Consider the following 17,562-nt stretch of genomic DNA (forward strand, 5'->3'; position numbering starts at 1 on the left):
TTGGCAGTGTTTTACAAGAAGGATATTTTGAAGAGGCCTTAAATTTAAATTTAAATTTTAACAATGCTGATGGGTGAAATGGATGTGTGATGTGATGTTAAAATATTGGTCACTGTCAAACTGTCATTTGAAATGAACTATTAATGAGGTCCATATTTTCCCCTTTTTGCCTGCTGCGAATGATGGGATAGAAGGAGAGCATTTCATCTTGAAACACAGCTTGGGTAGTTGGACTGACATGCAAATTGATTGAGGTTGAATTCTAAACAAGCACATTTTCATTGTATACTGCAAGATTAGGGAGTTTTTATTGTCAGTACATCCATTTATGTGTAGTACACAGAGCAATGAAACAATGTTTCTCCAAGATACTGCATGGTGCTAAAATAAAATAAGCAAAAATTAAAACAAAAAAATAAACAAAATCCACCCATTTAAACATGAGGTATAAACATTAGGCAGACAAGTGCAAATACTAAGGACAGTGTGATAACAGTATAGACCAGGGGTCGGCAACCCAAAATGTTCAAAGAGCCATATTGAACAAAAAAAAAACAAAAAACAAATCTGTCTGGAGCCGCAAAAAAATTAAAAGCCTTATATAAGCCTTATATGAAGGGAACACAGGCTGTAAGTGTATATTAGCTATATTAGCTTACCAAAATGACTAATTTGATGAATGAATCCTTCATGTACTCACCATCTGTGAACGGTTTTCCACGCTTTATTATCTCCCGGGTTGCAACAAAACTAGCAGCAGAAGTGGAGTTTGGAGATGCAATCCACTTCTTAAATCTATTTTTGCGCTCCTCTAATTTCCAAAAGTAAAGCAATCGCACTTTTCCTCTCACTCCCAACTGGGTGGTCTGCTGCAGATTTAGCATGCCTTCCCTGGAAATGTCTTTCCAAATTACTCTTTTTGTTATTTGACAACTTCTCATTACAAAGCAAACATGCAGGCAATCGGCAATGAAAGCAGATGATTCGGTCCATTCTTCCTTGAATCCTCTGTTCTCATCAGCTATCTTTCGCTTTTCCCCTTTGGGATCCATGGCCCATGACGCACCCGCCGGTTTGTTTACAACAGCCACCTGCGTGGCACTGCGCCGCGCTGAAACGTGTGTCGCAGGCTGTGACGCACATCGTCGTTGACAGAAATGTTGAAATTTAATATTTATTATAAACATTTTTACAGCATTGGAAAACGTTAAGAATGTTTGTGTCATGTTTGTCCTCCTACAGAAACCATATTAAAACAAAATATATATTCCCCCCTATTTTTTTTTCATTTTCATACATTTTTGAAAAAGCTCCAGGGAGCCACTAGGGAGGCGCTGAAGAGCCGCATGCGGCTCTAGAGCCGCGGGTTGCCGACCCCTGGTATAGACAATAAGTACAGTGTAGTACAATACAGTACAATTCAATGTGGACAGCAGACAGTATAGAGTGGGCCGTATGACATTAAAGTGACAGTATCTATATTAAAGTGACAATATTGGTGTGAAAGTCACAGTATAAAATAAGATAAGGGTTTTACAGAATTTCACAATTGTTAAATTATTAAAAGTAAAAAGTCACTGTATTGCACTAGGAGATGGGGGATTATTGTACAATGATTTATTGAGATTCAGTTTTTGTGGAGTGCATGGGGTCTGCTGGGAGCAGTGCTGGTTGTACACTCATAGCAGGAGGGAGGAAGGATCTGTGGTATTCCTCCCTCGCACACTTGGGGTGAATCAGCCTGCCACTGGAGGAGTTGCCCAGTGCTGTCAGAGTCTCGTGCAGGGGTAGAGAGTCATTCTCCAACAGAGAGGGTAGCTTGACTATCATTCTTCTCTCCCCCACCACCTGCACTGGGTCAGCAGGGCTCCCATGGATGGAGCTGGCCTTCCTAATGATTTTGTCTCTTCCTGTCCGCAGTGGAGATGCTGCTGCCCCAGCAGACCATTCCATAGAATAAACAAGGTCAAGTGTGTTTGCTCCCCTCGTTCTAAAGTAAATTTTTTTGCTGGTAAAATCTAGGGAGAACTGATTTGAGATTTGCGTGGTTGAAATTTTTGGAAACAATGAATTCTCTGTTGAGGTGAGCATTCTGCAGTTGGCTCTTTGAACTAGAGTTCAAAGAGTGCGTCCTTTGCTTCAGCACTGTGGGGAAAATACACTCCAACCATGAATGGAGTGGTGAATTCCCGTGGTAAAGAAAATGGTCTGCATCTGACAATGATAAACTCCATCGGCAATGAGCAGTAGTTATAAACAAGCACAGAGGTTCTTCCACCACTACGTGTTGATGTAAACACACAAGCCACCACCACGAGCCTCAGCACACAGAGCTACATTTCTGTCCACATGGAATGAGGTGAGCCTGTCTAGCTGAATGGCAGCACCTGGAACTCTGTCTCTGAACTGCGTCTCCATGAAAACAAAGGTGCAGCAGTCTCTGAACTCACACCATGTAATCATGGTGCAGTTATCAATGCTGTTACTTTATCTCATGAAGAACTTGCACTGCATGTGTATGTTCTCTCTCTTGCTCTCCCTGTTAAGAGTTACAAAATGGAGGACCCAATATGCAGACACAAATACGAGGATTAGGTGAACGAAAGGCTTTAATGAATAAACTTACTCTTAAAAGTAAGTTACTTAAAAGGAATAGAAGCAAACTAGGTAACTGGCAGTCTAGGTAACAGTACACAGTACAGTACAAACAAAAAAACATTCCAAAACAGTAAACTAGGAAGTTGGGAGTCCAGGTAGTAATAGTTCAAAGCAAAGAATGACAGAGGGCACAGAGCACAGGATGCCAAATGTAGGGAACACAGACAAACTGACATCGATGTAGCACTATGTGTTTGACCTCCTTTAAAATTTTGACAAGCTAAGGTCTACAAACTAGAGAAGAGAAAACTACTTGCCTGTATCATTATATCACAATGTCTCAATAAGTGGGTTTTGACGAGTGTGTTATTCTTGCTAAGTTCAGCTTTGTCGGTAAAGGGCACTCTAAGGCTTACAGTAGACAGGGAATCAGTTGCTGAGACAAGTAGTGTAGAAGCAATAGTCAGTGCATGATGAGTTTGGTCAAGTGCACAGGCTACAGAAAGTGCTCCTGATTGTAAATGCATTTTTGTGTTTCTGCAGAAATAAAAGTGTTCCACCAAGAGTGGACATTGCCTCATTCTTATAGGGGACTGGACAGGTGAAAACAATCTGGGTGGGGCAAGCAATCAAAAATGGAGGGAAAACACACAAAGACAGAAAAGCAATGAAATGAAAAGAAATGAAAATCTAAAACAGACTCAAGGGCAGGAGAACTACAAATAAAAAAGAAACCTAACAGACACCTCAAACCCTGACATTCCCTAAGGCAGATGGTCACCCACGAGAGCCTGTTTTTTAACAGGTTTCTGCCTGTTAATTTTTTTTTTCCTTTCTATGTCCCCATTTGGGATTGTTGGGTCTATGTAAATAATATTTAAAAGAGTAATGTGCCCTGGGATAATTCTGTTATGATTTTACGTTGTATGTGTAAACAAAACTGACTTGACTCAACTTGACATATGCAGCATTCTTGAGAGAAATGTAACTGTTCACCTCCACCAATAATTGACCATGGATATCATTGTCTCTTACTGTATACAGGTGCCAACATGAATGTCCAGTTGGTACTTATGGTGCTGGCTGTGCCAAAACATGTCGCTGTAGGAACAATAGCAAATGCTACCACACCAACGGAATGTGTCTGTGTGACCCAGGATACACAGGGAAGACATGCGACGTCCGACTTTGTCCTGAAGGACTCTATGGCCTCCAATGTGATAGGAAGTGTCCGTGCTACTCACAGAACACACTCAGGTTTGTTGCCACTGACTCAGCGACTGACTTTGTGAGTCTGTGTTAAAATCTAAAATCAGGTAGAAGTGTTTCATGTGCTGAGTGTGTGTATTTGTTTTTAGTGTGACTGTTGATCCTGTAACTGATTGTAAGTTATCAGTTAGTTAACAGTTAGGCTAGTGCAGCTGGCGGATGCATATAGTGTTGCAGAGAACAGCTGTTCTGTTCCTCCTCAAAGGGAGCACTGTGTCAGCTGGGCCAGCTGTGAATTAAACACCATTATTAGCAATTATAGGCAGATAATGGCAACATTTCAGTCCCTCAGTATTGATCAGCTCCTATATATACATAGTTTTAAGAAATCTTGACTGGTAACAATAAAGTAGGTTTGGTTTGGATATGGGCTATTTTGTTAGTTAGTCGGCCATTTTTGTTTTGTTAGTCAAGTTTAGTTATTTTTAGATGTAATCTTTCAAATCATTGTGTAAAGGAACGGTTATGAAATGATGGGCCCCTTGTGTTTTACCCACACACACCCTGCCTAATCTAATCTAGTCTAATACAATTTGCTTTTATTTTATATGATCATGTGTGTATGTTTATCCAGTGTCTTTTATTTATGTACATTCTTTGTTTGTTAAGCTTTTTTACCAACAAAAAAAGGCATGGGGAAGGCCATCACCCCATAAGTCTCTGATGTCAGACTGAGGGCAGCTACTTTCAGAAAATAAAATCTGACAGGCACACTTCATACAGTGATTTTTCAGATGAAAGGAGGTGAGAAAATAAGGCAGGGTTTGAAATTGTGTCTCAAATTGTCTTTTTTAATTCACACAAATTCTTTTGAAGAACTGAGTGAAACACCCTCCAGAAATGCCTTTAAAGCAGAGGCTATCTGAAAGTGCTGCTGATCGTGAATGCTGTTCGAAATACATTTTTGCACAGTAGTTTATTTTATACTGTCATTGGAACATGTTGTATTCAATTTTTTGCAGTCAGCCTTAGGCGGCATGTGTCATTTGCGAAATAGATTAAGATGGATGCCCAACGGTTTGCGGTTTTCGTCCTGGTCGTGGAACACTGGACCAGCTCTATACCCTCCGCAGGGTGCTTGGGTTCATGGGAGTTTGCCCAACCGGTCCACATGTGTTTTGTGGACTTGGAGAAGGCATTCGACCGTGTTCCCCGTGGCATCCTGTGGGAGGTGCTCTGGGAGTATGGGGTCCGGGGTCCTTTGCTAAGGGCTGTGCGGTCTCTGTACTCTCGGAGCAGGAGCTTGGTCCGCATTGCCGGCAGTAAGTCGGACCTGTTCCCAGTGCATACTGGCCTCCGGCAGGGCTGCCCTTTGTCACCGGTCCTGTTCATTATTTTTATGGACAGGATTTCTAGGCGCAGCCAGGGGCCGGAGGGTGTCTGGTTTGGGAACCACAGGATTTCATCTCTGCTTTTTGCGGATGATGTTGTCCTGTTGGCTTCTTCAGGCCAGGACCTTCAGCGTGCGCTGGGGAGGTTCGCAGCCGAGTGCGAAGCAGCTGGGATGAGAATCAGCACCTCTAAATCCGAGGCCATGGTTCTCGACCGGAAAAAGGTGGTCTGTCCCCTTCAGGTTGGAGGAGAGTTCCTGCCTCAAGTGGAGGAGTTTAAGTATCTCGGGGTCTTGTTCACGAGTGAGGGAAGATGGGAGCGTGAGATTGACAGGCGGATTGGTGCAGCGACAGCAGTAATGGGGTCGTTGTACCGGCCCGTCGTGGTGAAGAGAGAGCTGAGCCGCAAGGTGAAGCTCTCAATTTACCAGTCAATCTACGTTCCTACCCTCACCTATGGTCATGAACTTTGGGTCATGACCGAAAGAACGAGATCTCGGATACAAGCGGCTGAAATGAGCTTTCTCCGCAGGGTGGCGGGGCGCTCCCTTAGAGATAGGGTGAGGAGCTCTGTCACCCGGGAGGAGCTCGGAGTAGAGCCGCTGCTCCTCCACATCGAAAGGAGCCAGTTGAGGTGGCTCGGGCATTTGTTCCGAATGCCCCCTGGACGCCTTCCCGGGGAGGTGTTCCGGGCATGCCCCACCGGGAGGAGGCCCCGAGGAAGACCCAGGACACGCTGGAGGGACTATGTCACTCAGCTGGCCTGGGAACGCCTTGGGGTCCACCCGGAAGAGCTGGAGGAAGTGTCTGGGGAGAGGGAAGTCTGGGTATCCCTGCTCAAGCTGCTGCCCCCGCGACCCGGTCCCGGATAAAGCGGAAGAAGATGGATGGATGGATGGATGCCCAACACACTGACACTGAGCCTGTCATGTTTAGGAATGCACCCATTCAGAACAGGGAGAAACTATTTGATTTTGGATGTGGTCGGACAACATAAAAACGTATTAATTTCTAATCCTTTTAAGCTCTACCTTTAGTAGACCAAAAAAAATTTAACTGCTGAGTTAATGAAAGAGGAATTCCAAATTTTTGAAGCTAAAGTAGACAATATAAGCAAAAACTAAATAATTAAGTACAAACTTTAACCATGGTATTTTTCTCTCTTTAATATCAGCTGCCACCCAATGTCAGGGGAGTGTACATGTCAGCCTGGATGGTCAGGCCTCTCCTGCAATGAGATCTGCACCCCAGGATTTTATGGCAAGTCATGCCGGCAACTGTGTCAATGCCTGAATGGCGCGGACTGCCACAGTGTGACTGGAGAGTGTGTCTGTGCTCCAGGCTTTATGGTAAACCAATGTTTTTTATATATTATATATGGCTCAGCTGCCTGAATCAGAGCAAGCAAACTTTGACCAAATACTAATACTTTAGGAGCCAAAACTTAAAAGTGTATTTACTTTAAATGTCAATTCTCCAGTGCAAGGCTCCACTCAGTAGTGCATCTTGAAGGTATCAGTAAAAATATAGCAGCAGAATTATAGTAATGAGAAAAATGCTCTTATGAAGTGGCAGCAGAACTATAGCAATATGAGAAAAATGCTCTTATCACACACACACACACACACACACACACACACACACACACACACACACACAACCATGGAAGCTGTAGCTCCCTCTCAGCCTCTGGAAACAGGGGAAACAGGTGAGGTTCGTAGCCACATGTGAACCGGAAGGGGGAGGCAGGGATCCATCTGGCGTGCTGGAGTTGAGGCTTGACTGTGTGGATGTATTCTAGGTTCTTGTGGCCTGCCCAATCCAGAAACAGCTGTCTAGTTTAGTCAAATAGTGCAGATGAAACAATGATGTCTTTTCGGTGCTGCTGATGGTCAAGCTGTACATTTAAAGCAGGCATGTCAAACTGGTCCACAGGAGGGCCGGTGTGGCTGCAGGTTTTCTTTCCAACCAAGTAGCAGCACACCAGACTCGACTCATTTAATCAACTGATCTCCATCTTCAGACAGTTGATTGGTCAAACGGTGTGCTCTTGGTTGGTTGGCACAAAAACCTGCAGCCACACCGGCCCTTCTGTGGACCAGTTTGACATGCCTGATTTAAAGGATGTTTGATAGTGTGTGACTGCCTTGTAAGTAGTTCTAACTATTTATATGCTGTATCGACCTTCTCAGGGTCCCAACTGTTCAGTCTCCTGCCCAGCAGGAACACATGGAGCAAACTGTTCCTACAGCTGTATCTGCAAGAACGGAGCTCAGTGTTCACCTGTGGATGGATCTTGCTCCTGTAAACCAGGTGAGGGAGGATGAGAATTCATGAGTGAGAGGGAGAAGTGCTCAAATCCCAACTAGAGGCATTAGTGGTAATAGTTTTAATGTCAATGTATTTCATCGTGTACCATATAATTTGTGTACATTTTTTTAGAAAGAAAGCATATGACAGAGTGCCAAGAGAGGAGCTGTGGTATTGTATGAGGAAGTCTGCAGTGCCGGAGAAGTATGTGAGAGTCAGGGCCGGTTCTAGGTAGGCATATATGAGGGGGCAGTCAGAATTGTGAAGGGGGCATCATGCATACACATCATGCTCCAGCACTTTCCTATGCTTATAGTAACAGTGTTTTCTTCATTGAATTGGGTTGTTTGCTATGTGTCCAACCCCAACCTGGAGAAGTGGATTGCACTTTGTCAGGCCTCTACCTCCAGATCTGTCCAATTTGCACATGGTACATGGTTGTTCCTAGACACATGCCTCTGTAGCCCCTTGTCTCAATCAAGTGCTGCTTTCCAGTTGTTAAAACCAGTTAAGGTAAAAACAACAACCTTCTCATTAACAGTGCTGCCATATTTCCGACAGGGAAAACAGAAGCAGGCGTCTTGCACAACAGAATACTCTAGCCATGGTCGTGTGAGGTACCAGACAGGATTGAATGATCTTAATGTTGTACCAAAGGCACACTTTGGGTAGCTACCCAGTATTGGCTGAGATGGTGCATTGCCACTTAAGTCTTGTTGAGGAAGGTACAGGAGAAGCAGTGTAGCCTGTCGTGGCTGAGAAATGCCCCTGCTCCTGCTGCATTCAATTACACTCGGAACTTGGAAAGATCCGGATCGGAAATGGAAAACATGGCCGGCCACAGTAAGTTGATGAGCATTTAAAAATACTTCTGGAGAAGCACATCAGCTACTTAAGGGAGAGAGGAAAAGAGAAACATCATATTCCATAATAAGTGTAATTGAACGCAGCAAATCTGTGGCTGTGCTGAAACCTGAAGATACACAGCGGAGGGACAGAGAGATGAGAGGAATCTGATACTGTGTCGTGTCTGTTTTTCAGTGGATTTATCCGCTACTGCAGATAATTTTGTCAGCTTGTAATATATTAATTTTGTGAGTATATTAAAATGTTAAAATGTGTTTTTTTCAACCTCTAAAATTTTGATTTGAGGATTGAAGAAGATTGAAAAGATAAATAAAGGAATTCTGATTCTGAAGACATTTATTTGAGGCCTCAGTTAGAGTGATGCGGGATATGTATGAAAGTAGTAAGACAAGAGTGAGGCAACTTTTTTGGTAGTAATCTATGCCTATTACCTTTGTAAGGTCAACATAACTTGCTGTCAGCCTTATGTCACAGAAAATGTTCCAGAGGTAGCTTATTTTGTTGTACTGAGTAATGGTTATGATGCTAGCTACAATCAAGGGAAAGTATACTTGCACCTCAGTCATTTGTTTTCCTCGTATTCTGGACACCTCTTTTTTACGAGGTGTAGTGGAATGACCTTGTGATGAAACTGATATTTCTTTCAGACAACTCTTTTGGTAGTAATCCATACCTTTTACCTTTTTATAACCAACATAACTTGCTGTCAGCCTTATGTCCAGGAAACTGTTTTAGAGGTAAAGTATTTTGTTACATTGAGTAATAATTTATGATTCTCGCTACTGTCAAGGGAAAGTAAGGAATGTTTGTGTTTGAATCTTACTGACCTCATTTAATTAGGGTGGCATGGGGTGGACTGCTCCATCAAATGTCCCAGTGGAACCTGGGGTCTGGGCTGTAACCTTACCTGCTTGTGTCGCAATGGAGGAGCTTGTAATGCTTTGGACGGTCACTGTACCTGTACTCCAGGCTGGAGAGGAGAGAGGTGTGAACTGCACTGCCAGGTGAGACACACACAATGGGCTTTTTTGTTTGTTTATTTGTTTTTTAATGTTATTTAAATTTACATGCATACACATATATTTTTGGTTTCTAGGATGCGGGAATATATGGCACTTGTTTTTATATTCTGGAAGCAGTTTCCAGTAAAAATGAATAAACAAAAGGTAAAGAAAGCCCAGAACTGGAACAAAGGAGACACCCCTTACTCATGAATGCCACTGGGCTCTCTGTATTACAATTTAATAAAAGAGTTTGGTCTAGACCTGCTCTAATTGGAACTTTTGTTGTGAATTGGAGCTATATAACTAAACTGAATTGAACTGAATTATTCTACTAAGCATTTATTCATGGGATCTTGTGTCCATCATTGCACTCATTATTTCATTTTTGGGGCCTTAAGTTAAACTCAGACTTTTATTATAACCACTATAATGAATGAAAGGCTATACTTGTATAGTTACTAGGTACTTGTACCGGTATACTTAATCTCATACTGTACATTTTAATACTACTGGTGTCCTTCTCAGGATGGTACCTATGGTTTGGACTGTAAAGAACGCTGTGACTGCAGTCATGCTGATGGATGTCACCACTCTACTGGTTACTGCCACTGTCTGGCTGGTTGGACTGGTAAGACCTAACACAGTGTTCTCATGGCTGATATGTCCATGCATAGTCTGAAAAGATCTTGTAAAATTACAGTGTGTGTTGAGTGTAACTATGCCTACCAGCCCTACACACTTTATTTGGTGCTAACTATAAGCTTTACTAAACAGAAAGGTTTTAAGTTTAGTCTTAAAGGTGGAGGTGGTATCTGCCTGTCGAACCCCGATTGGCAACTGGTTCCACAGTAGGGGTGCCTGATAGCTAAAGGCTCGTCCTCCCGTTCTACTTTTATGAATTCTGGGAACTGCAAGTAAACCTGCACTCTGTGATCTGAGTGATCTATTGGGAATATATGGGACTATTAGATCCTGCAGGTATGATGGGGCTAGTCCACTTAGGGCCTTATATGTAAGTAGGAGAATTTTAAAGTCTATTCTGAATTTTACCGGAAGCCAGTGAAGAGAAGCTAAGATGAGGGAGATGTGATCCCTTTTACTGATTCCTGTTAAAACTGTAGCTGCTGCGTTCTGGATCAGCTGCAGGCTATTAACAGAGTAATTTGGACATCCTGACAATAGTGAGTTGCAGTAGTCCAGCCTAGAAGTAACGAAAGCATGGACAAGTTTTTCAGCATCACTCTGAGAGAGGACGCTCCTAATCTTAGCAATATTACGGAGGTGAAAGAAGGCGGCCTTAGAGGTCTGTTTAATGTGATGGATAAATGACATGTCCTGATCGAAGATAACGCCGAAGTTCCTCGCAATCGTACTGGGGGCCAATGTAATGTCGTCCAGAGAGACAATATTATCAGCTATTCTAGTTCTAAGGTGTTTGGGACCTAGAACAATGATCTCAGTTTTGTCTGAGTTTAATAATAAAAAATTGGAGGTCATCCAGTCCTTTATGTCCTTAAGACATGCCTGGAGTCTGGCTAATGGCTCTGTTTCTTCAGGCTTTAAGGATAAATACAGCTGAGTGTCATCAGCATAACAATGAAAGTTTATGCCATGTTTCTGAATAATATTTCCTAGAGGGAGCATGTATAAAGTGAACAGGATCGGCCCAAGCACTGAACCTTGTGGAACACCGAGGCTAACCCTTATATATGAAGAGGAAACATTATTGACTTGAGCAAAGTGAAATATATCTGTTAAATATGATTTGAACCAGCGTAGCGCAGTCCCTGTGATCCTAGTCTCGTGTTCTAATCTGTGTAATAAAATGCTGTGATCTACAGTGTCGAAAGCAGCACTGAGATCTAGTAAAACAAGTATGGAGACAAGCCCCGCGGTCTGATGCCATGAGGAGGTCATTTGTAACTTTAACCAGTGCTGTTTCTGTGCTGTGATGGGCTCTGAAACCAGACTGAAACATTTCAAAGAGACTGTTCCTGTGTAGGTGATCAATTAACTGATTTACAACCACTTTTTCAAGTATTTTAGATAAAAACGGGAGGTTGGATATCGGCCTATAGTTTGCTAAGATGTCTGGGTCAAGTGAAGGTTTTTTAAGTAAAGGTCTAATGACAGCGGTTTTAAACGCCTGTGGTACATAACCTGTTGTTAAAGATAAGTTGATCTGATCTAAGAAGGAAACGCCAATCAAGGGAAAGACGTCCTTGAGGAGCTTAGTTGGGATGGGGTCTAAGAGACATGTAGTTGGGTTAGATTTGTTAATGCTGGAGGTCAGCTCAGGGAGGTCTATGGGCAAGAACCTGTCCAGAGGTGAATTAGGACTAAAAGAGATTTCTAGAGATGGCACTATATCGGCTATTCTGGGAAGATCTTTATTGATTTTTTCTCTAATGTTATTGATTTTATTGGTGAAGAAACTCATGAAGTCTTCACTACTAAGAGCTGCAGGAATACAAGGCTCAACAGAGCTGCGACTCTTGGTCAGCCTGGCTACAGTGTTAAAGAGAAAACGTGGGTTGTTCTTGTTTTTCTCTATTAATGTTGAATAATAGGCAGTTCTGGCTTTACGAAGGGCCTTTTTGTATGCCAATAGACTGTCTTTCCAGACTCTCTGGGATTCAGCTGATTTGGAGGAGTACCACTTCCTCTCCATCCGTCTTGATTTTTGTTTAAGTGTTCGTATATTTGAATTATACCCAGGAGCTAGCCTCCTATGATTTGTAACCTTTTTTTTTCAGTGGAGCAACCATATCTAAAACTGTGTGCAGTGCAGTGCAGTGTTATTAACAAAAGAATCAATTGCTGCAGGAGTAACGTTTAAATCAGTACGGTCTGTTGTACTGGTACATGGTGTTGAGGGGAGCTGTGATGGGATTGCATCCCTAAATCTGTCTACACTATCTTCAGAGAGGCATCTGGTGTAATAGACCTTTTTGTTGTGTGCTGTAGGGTCTTCTAGAGTTAGTTCAAAAACTACAAGTGAATGGTCTGAAAGGAGAGGGTTTTGAGGGACAACTAACAGGTTCTTAGTTTCTAGGCCATAGGTGAGAACCAGATCAAGGGTGTGATTATGACAGTGTGTTGGTTCATTTACTGTCTGAAGGAAACCTACTGAATCTAAGAGTGAACTAAAGGCTGTCTTAAGACTGTCAGAGTCAACATCCATATGAATGTTAAAGTCACCTACTATAATGACTTTATCTGTACTGAGCACTAAACTAGATAAGAAGTCAGAAAACTCAGACAGGAACTCTGAGTAAGCAGCAGCAGGTGGGCGATACACAACAACTAATAAAACTGGCTTTTCTGACTTCCAGTTTTGGTGAGACAGGCTGAGAGTGAGACTCTCAAATGAGCTATAGATAGATTTAGGTTTGGGGTTAATCTGAAGACTGGAGTGGTAGATTGCTGCCACTCCTCCTCCTCGGCCTGTGCCTTGAGGAACATGATAGTTAATATAACTAGATGGAGTTGACTCATTTAAACTAACATATTCTTCATCCCGTAACCAAGTCTCAGTGAGGCAGAATATATCAGATTGATGATCAATAATTACATCACTGACTAGGAGGGATTTAGAGTGGAGGGATCGTATATTTAATAATCCACATCTGACTGTCCTATTTTTTGGCTCTAAATATTTGCTAGTATGTATTTTTTTTGAGGTTATTATGATTAACACTTCTTAAATTTTGTGCTGGTTGGACTTTGGGAGGACGAGGCACTGACACTATTTCTATATGATTGTTAAACTTAGTATTACTGTGTGCATTTATATTTTTATTTATTCTAATTTTAACGGAGGGCGGCAGTCCTACAGAAGCAGAAGTGTGTAAGACAGCGACTCTGCTTCCTGGCCTTGACCCTGGGTTGTCAGGGGGTTGGTTGTCTAATAAACTTGGCCATATTGGTAGAAATAAGAGCCGCACCACCCCAGGTGGGATGAATGCCGTCTCTGCTAATGAGGCCAGGTTTTCCCCAGAAAGTCTCCCAGTTATCTGTAAAGGCCACATTGTTTTCTGGACACCACCGTGACGGCCAGCGACGGAGCGATGACATGCGGCTAAACATATCATCACTGGTCAGATTCGGGAGGGGACCAGAGAACACTACGGAGTCCGACATGGTTTTTGCCAAGTTACACACCGACTCAATATTGACTTTGGTGACCTCCGACTGGCGTAGCCGAGTGTCATTAGCATCGACGTGAATTATAATCTTACCATATTTACTCTTATCTCTCGCCAGCAGCTTTAAATTGCCCTCTATGTCGCCCGCTCTGGCCCCCGGGATGCATTTGACTATGGTCGCATATCGCAAAACAGAATCGCCAATAACCAGGGTCGGTTTCTCAGTGGGTGTGTCGCTGAGTGGGGAAAAGCGGTTAGACACATGAAGCGGTTGGTGGTGAACCACGGGCCTTTGTTTTGGACTACGCTTCTTTCGAACCGCCACCCAACCTCCCTGACTTCCCGGCTACAAGGGGGCTGCCGGGGGCGGCTGACATCAGCTAAAGTAGCTAAAGTAGGCCGGTCCGCACAGGCTAACTGCTGCTGGCTAGCTGTCGGGACTAATGGACTATGATCTTCAGTACGAAGCCGGGCCTCTATCTCAGTTAGTCTCGCCTCCAAGGCTATGAATAAGCTACACTTTCTACACATCTCACTCTCACTAAAGGAGGCAGAGGAGTAGCTAAACATTTCACACACCTTACAGAAGACGGGAGAGGGAGAGGCAGAGGGAGAGTGAGTGGAAGAAGCCATGTTAGCACTAAGCTAAGCTGAACGACAAACAGACGGGGATCGGGAAAGGAAAGAATCTAGATGATCGTGCGGTTAATAAACTTTTCCTAAAGTGCTTGTGTACTTGTTTGTAAGAACCAGCCACAGTAAAAGCTAACACAAAATATGTCGACTGAAGGACACCAATACCACCGAACACCAAACGCTAGCAAGTGAATGAGTAGTGCAAGAACAGGAAGTGACGTAATAATAATACGCAATACGTTACCCAACACTGGAGAGGTACAGGAGGGTCATCTTCCTCTGACGGAGGTGATGATGATGAGGGTGATGGTGTTCTTATCCATTTTGGTCTACATAGGTAAATTAAGAGTTAGAATTTATATTTTCATTCATAAACATTTGCAATACAACAAAAGCTTATGCAAAATCTTCCCTCAAGAAGAAGAAAAGCACGGTTCTATAAAGTTTGTGACAGAGCCAAAATTTCATATTCAACTGAGAAATATGTGCTTACTTTCTCCTTTGTCTTTGTCTCTCCGTGTTTAGATCTGATGTAACACATGACTTGTTCCACTTCATTGCTATTTTTTCCAATTGAATCTGTAAGCAACATTTATTGTGTTAACAATTTATTTAACTGCAACATAAACAAGGTAGATGTAATGTTAAAGGTTAAAGTGACTACGTCAGGACATCTAAATATCAGAGCAACATCAAAAGCTTAAGACTTGACTGCATAAGGCCTCTACATAGAAAATTAATTATGTGATTCATATAGGAAATAAAGACAAAGGAGGAAATTTCTTCCAGCCCTTTGCTGACTGAGGGATAACCCTTTGTTGAACACTTTTGACAATCTGAAACTTGTCCCTATAAGGTAACCACCAAGCGAACCCATCGAAAAACCATTCCTTTGCCACCGGGCCAGTTGTGTTGTCCTCCTCAAAGACCACTGTTTGGTACATATCGAGCTAATACAAAATAATTAACATAACAAAAACTGTACAGGAATTAGTAATCAGAAAAAAACAAGATAAAAATATCCAACAATAAATTAATAGGACAACAACATAGGCTCAGGTGGGGGATTGGATGGGTTTTAAATGGTCATTTAATATGTATGAGGGGCACAGCAACAAATTGTCTTCCATGAGGAATTAGAAAGACCTTGCCTTCTACCAGTCCAATATTGCAGTGCTGTGTTGTGTCCCAAAGACCATGCACTAAATGTATGCCAAATGTAGATAGATAGATAGATACTTCATTGATCCCAAGGGAAATTCAAGTGATGTAGAGCCCACCTTCTGCTTTCGTACACATGCTCTCTCTGAAAGCCTCTTCACAACTTGACAGCAGGGAGATCCAGGTTTCTTGACAAGTCTTTGCATAAAATTTTCAAACTTGAAGGCACTAAAGGAGTCCAGGTTCCCGTGTACTTTGACATCCCATGTACTTTGACAGCAAGGTGCACAAGGTTGTGCACATTGTAGGAAATGTACAGCTAACCATACAGCTTCCCAAAGTGCTGCACAAACAACACAAGAGCATCATTTGCATACGCAGTGTGCTCCTCAAGCAACGCCTTGTTTGACAATATGAATATTCCAACAAAAAGACGTAAGAAGTGTTGGTACATTGCAGTACACAGGAAGTCCTTAAGATGCACAGGCCTGGTATAAAGCAGGAATTGGTGGAATTCAGAGGCTTTCCATTGGTCTATTTCCTTCAGGGGTCCTGGCTTTCATGCGAACTCCACAGGCACACTTGTCCTGACCTTTACAAACTTCTCAGAGAGCATATTCACCTGTGAACCTGAGAGCCTGCAAGCTAGGGGTCCCTTGAGCCACAGGTACAAGAGTCGCATGACCCAGACAGACAAGATGCATGTAATCTAATGGGAAGCCACTAACCATCCCCAAAGATGTGGCAACCAGAGGTGACGACCTGAAATGATGCCCTTCATCAGCCATTTCTCTGAAGTCCTCGTCAGTGCGGAGGCAGGCATCAGTTTGAGGGAATTGTTTACATATTCTCCCTCCTGTGTGCATTTCTCACACCCTGAGTAGCCTGTGTGTCCTTTAATACCCTTCAAAAATGCTCAGGCTGGAGCATCACAGACCATGGAGCACAGCTGGAGCCTCATGGTGATTCCCTGGAACGTAAATTCTTTCTCCAACTCACAAAATTTTCCAGGTATTCATTGAGTATTGGTTTCTCTGTACCACAAAACAGTGCAATCAAAAATGGCTGATGCTGAGAAAGGTTCTTGATGAGTCCAAGAATGGGGCAGAATTGTGTGGAAGAACTTTTAAAAATTGGCAACCCATCCACATTCACTTGGAATTCTAGGTTCTAAGTTGAACTTATTTGCTTCCAAAGTGGGTTTCATCGACTTCAGGATTCCAAAGTAGTGGTATGTCCCACCAGCCTTTTTCTTGACAACACCTGACTGTGATTGTGCAGTACTCAGTAGGATTCTTGCATCAACTGGCAGTGATGGATGATGGTTCTTGAGAATTTTCAGTAATTTATTCAAGGCACTATGTGTTATATTTTCTTTCAGTGCCCAGGTTGCCAAATTACTTTCCAAAATATCTTCTTCATCATCACTATTCAAGCTATTGGTATCAGAATGCTGAAGATTCATCGATCTCTTCAGGGTCAGTTAAAGATGATTCACAGTCCATGAACTCCTCTACATTAATTTTTATTTCATTATGAGTGTCAACAAATACATTTTCAGCTGTATTGCCACAAGTGAAACCAGACTGGATGGACTCCAAATACTGATTAACCCTTGCTCTGGATTTTCGCCTCAATGTCCAGTAGGAGGGTGCATTTGCCATACTTCACAGACAAGCCAAGGAAAGATAACAAAAAGGCATAACGAGAATTGGCGATCAATAATACTGTTATAAACAATGACACTCTAATGTGTGACATATACCTTTCTGGTGGGAGAGTATATTCACAGGAGAGAGCAGTCAGAAAATAAAGTGTCCAAGTAAGGTGGAGGCAGCCTGCTTAAAAGAGAAAATTAGTAATTAATTTAGGGCTGCAACTATCGATTATTTCTTAGTCGAGTATTCTATCGATTATTCTGGCGATTAATTGAGTAATCAAATGAATATTCACATTTGATTGCTTAAATTGCAATGATATCTGTTTGTCTGTCAAGTGCGTTTACATGGGCAGAGAAATCGGACCAGGCTCCTGGCTCGATTGTCATGCATAATTTATGCAACTAAGCCACGTCTACTTGCAGTCTGCATAGTCGGACTACGGGTAGAGTCTAAACTAGCTAACGCTATGGTTAGCTAACGAAAATTTGAAGCCGTCATACAGGCTTTTGCCTGTCCAAAGATGGGGCATATGCAGTTGTTAGCAACTTTATCACCTGTTACAAAATTGACTAAAAAG

At 42.5% G+C, this 17,562-nt stretch overlaps 1 protein-coding gene across 2 annotated transcripts in view; it reads left to right on the top strand.

Moving 5' to 3' along the window:
* Positions 1 to 17,562, top strand: part of megf10 (multiple EGF-like-domains 10) — a 130,327-nt gene that overhangs the window by 58,345 nt on the left and 54,420 nt on the right. Inside the window, exons 9-14 of one of the 2 annotated variants that reach the window (XM_046374829.1) lie at positions 3,643 to 3,855; positions 6,373 to 6,547; positions 7,391 to 7,511; positions 9,086 to 9,112; positions 9,216 to 9,379; positions 9,905 to 10,007. In XM_046374829.1, the coding sequence (XP_046230785.1) occupies positions 3,643 to 3,855; positions 6,373 to 6,547; positions 7,391 to 7,511; positions 9,086 to 9,112; positions 9,216 to 9,379; positions 9,905 to 10,007 (803 nt within the window). The remainder of the gene's footprint in view (positions 1 to 3,642; positions 3,856 to 6,372; positions 6,548 to 7,390; positions 7,512 to 9,085; positions 9,113 to 9,215; positions 9,380 to 9,904; positions 10,008 to 17,562) is intronic. The other variant, XM_046374830.1, reaches the window with a different exon arrangement.

The sequence above is a fragment of the Scatophagus argus genome, chromosome 20, assembly GCF_020382885.2.
Source record: "Scatophagus argus isolate fScaArg1 chromosome 20, fScaArg1.pri, whole genome shotgun sequence".
Taxonomy (NCBI): Eukaryota; Metazoa; Chordata; class Actinopteri; family Scatophagidae; genus Scatophagus; species Scatophagus argus.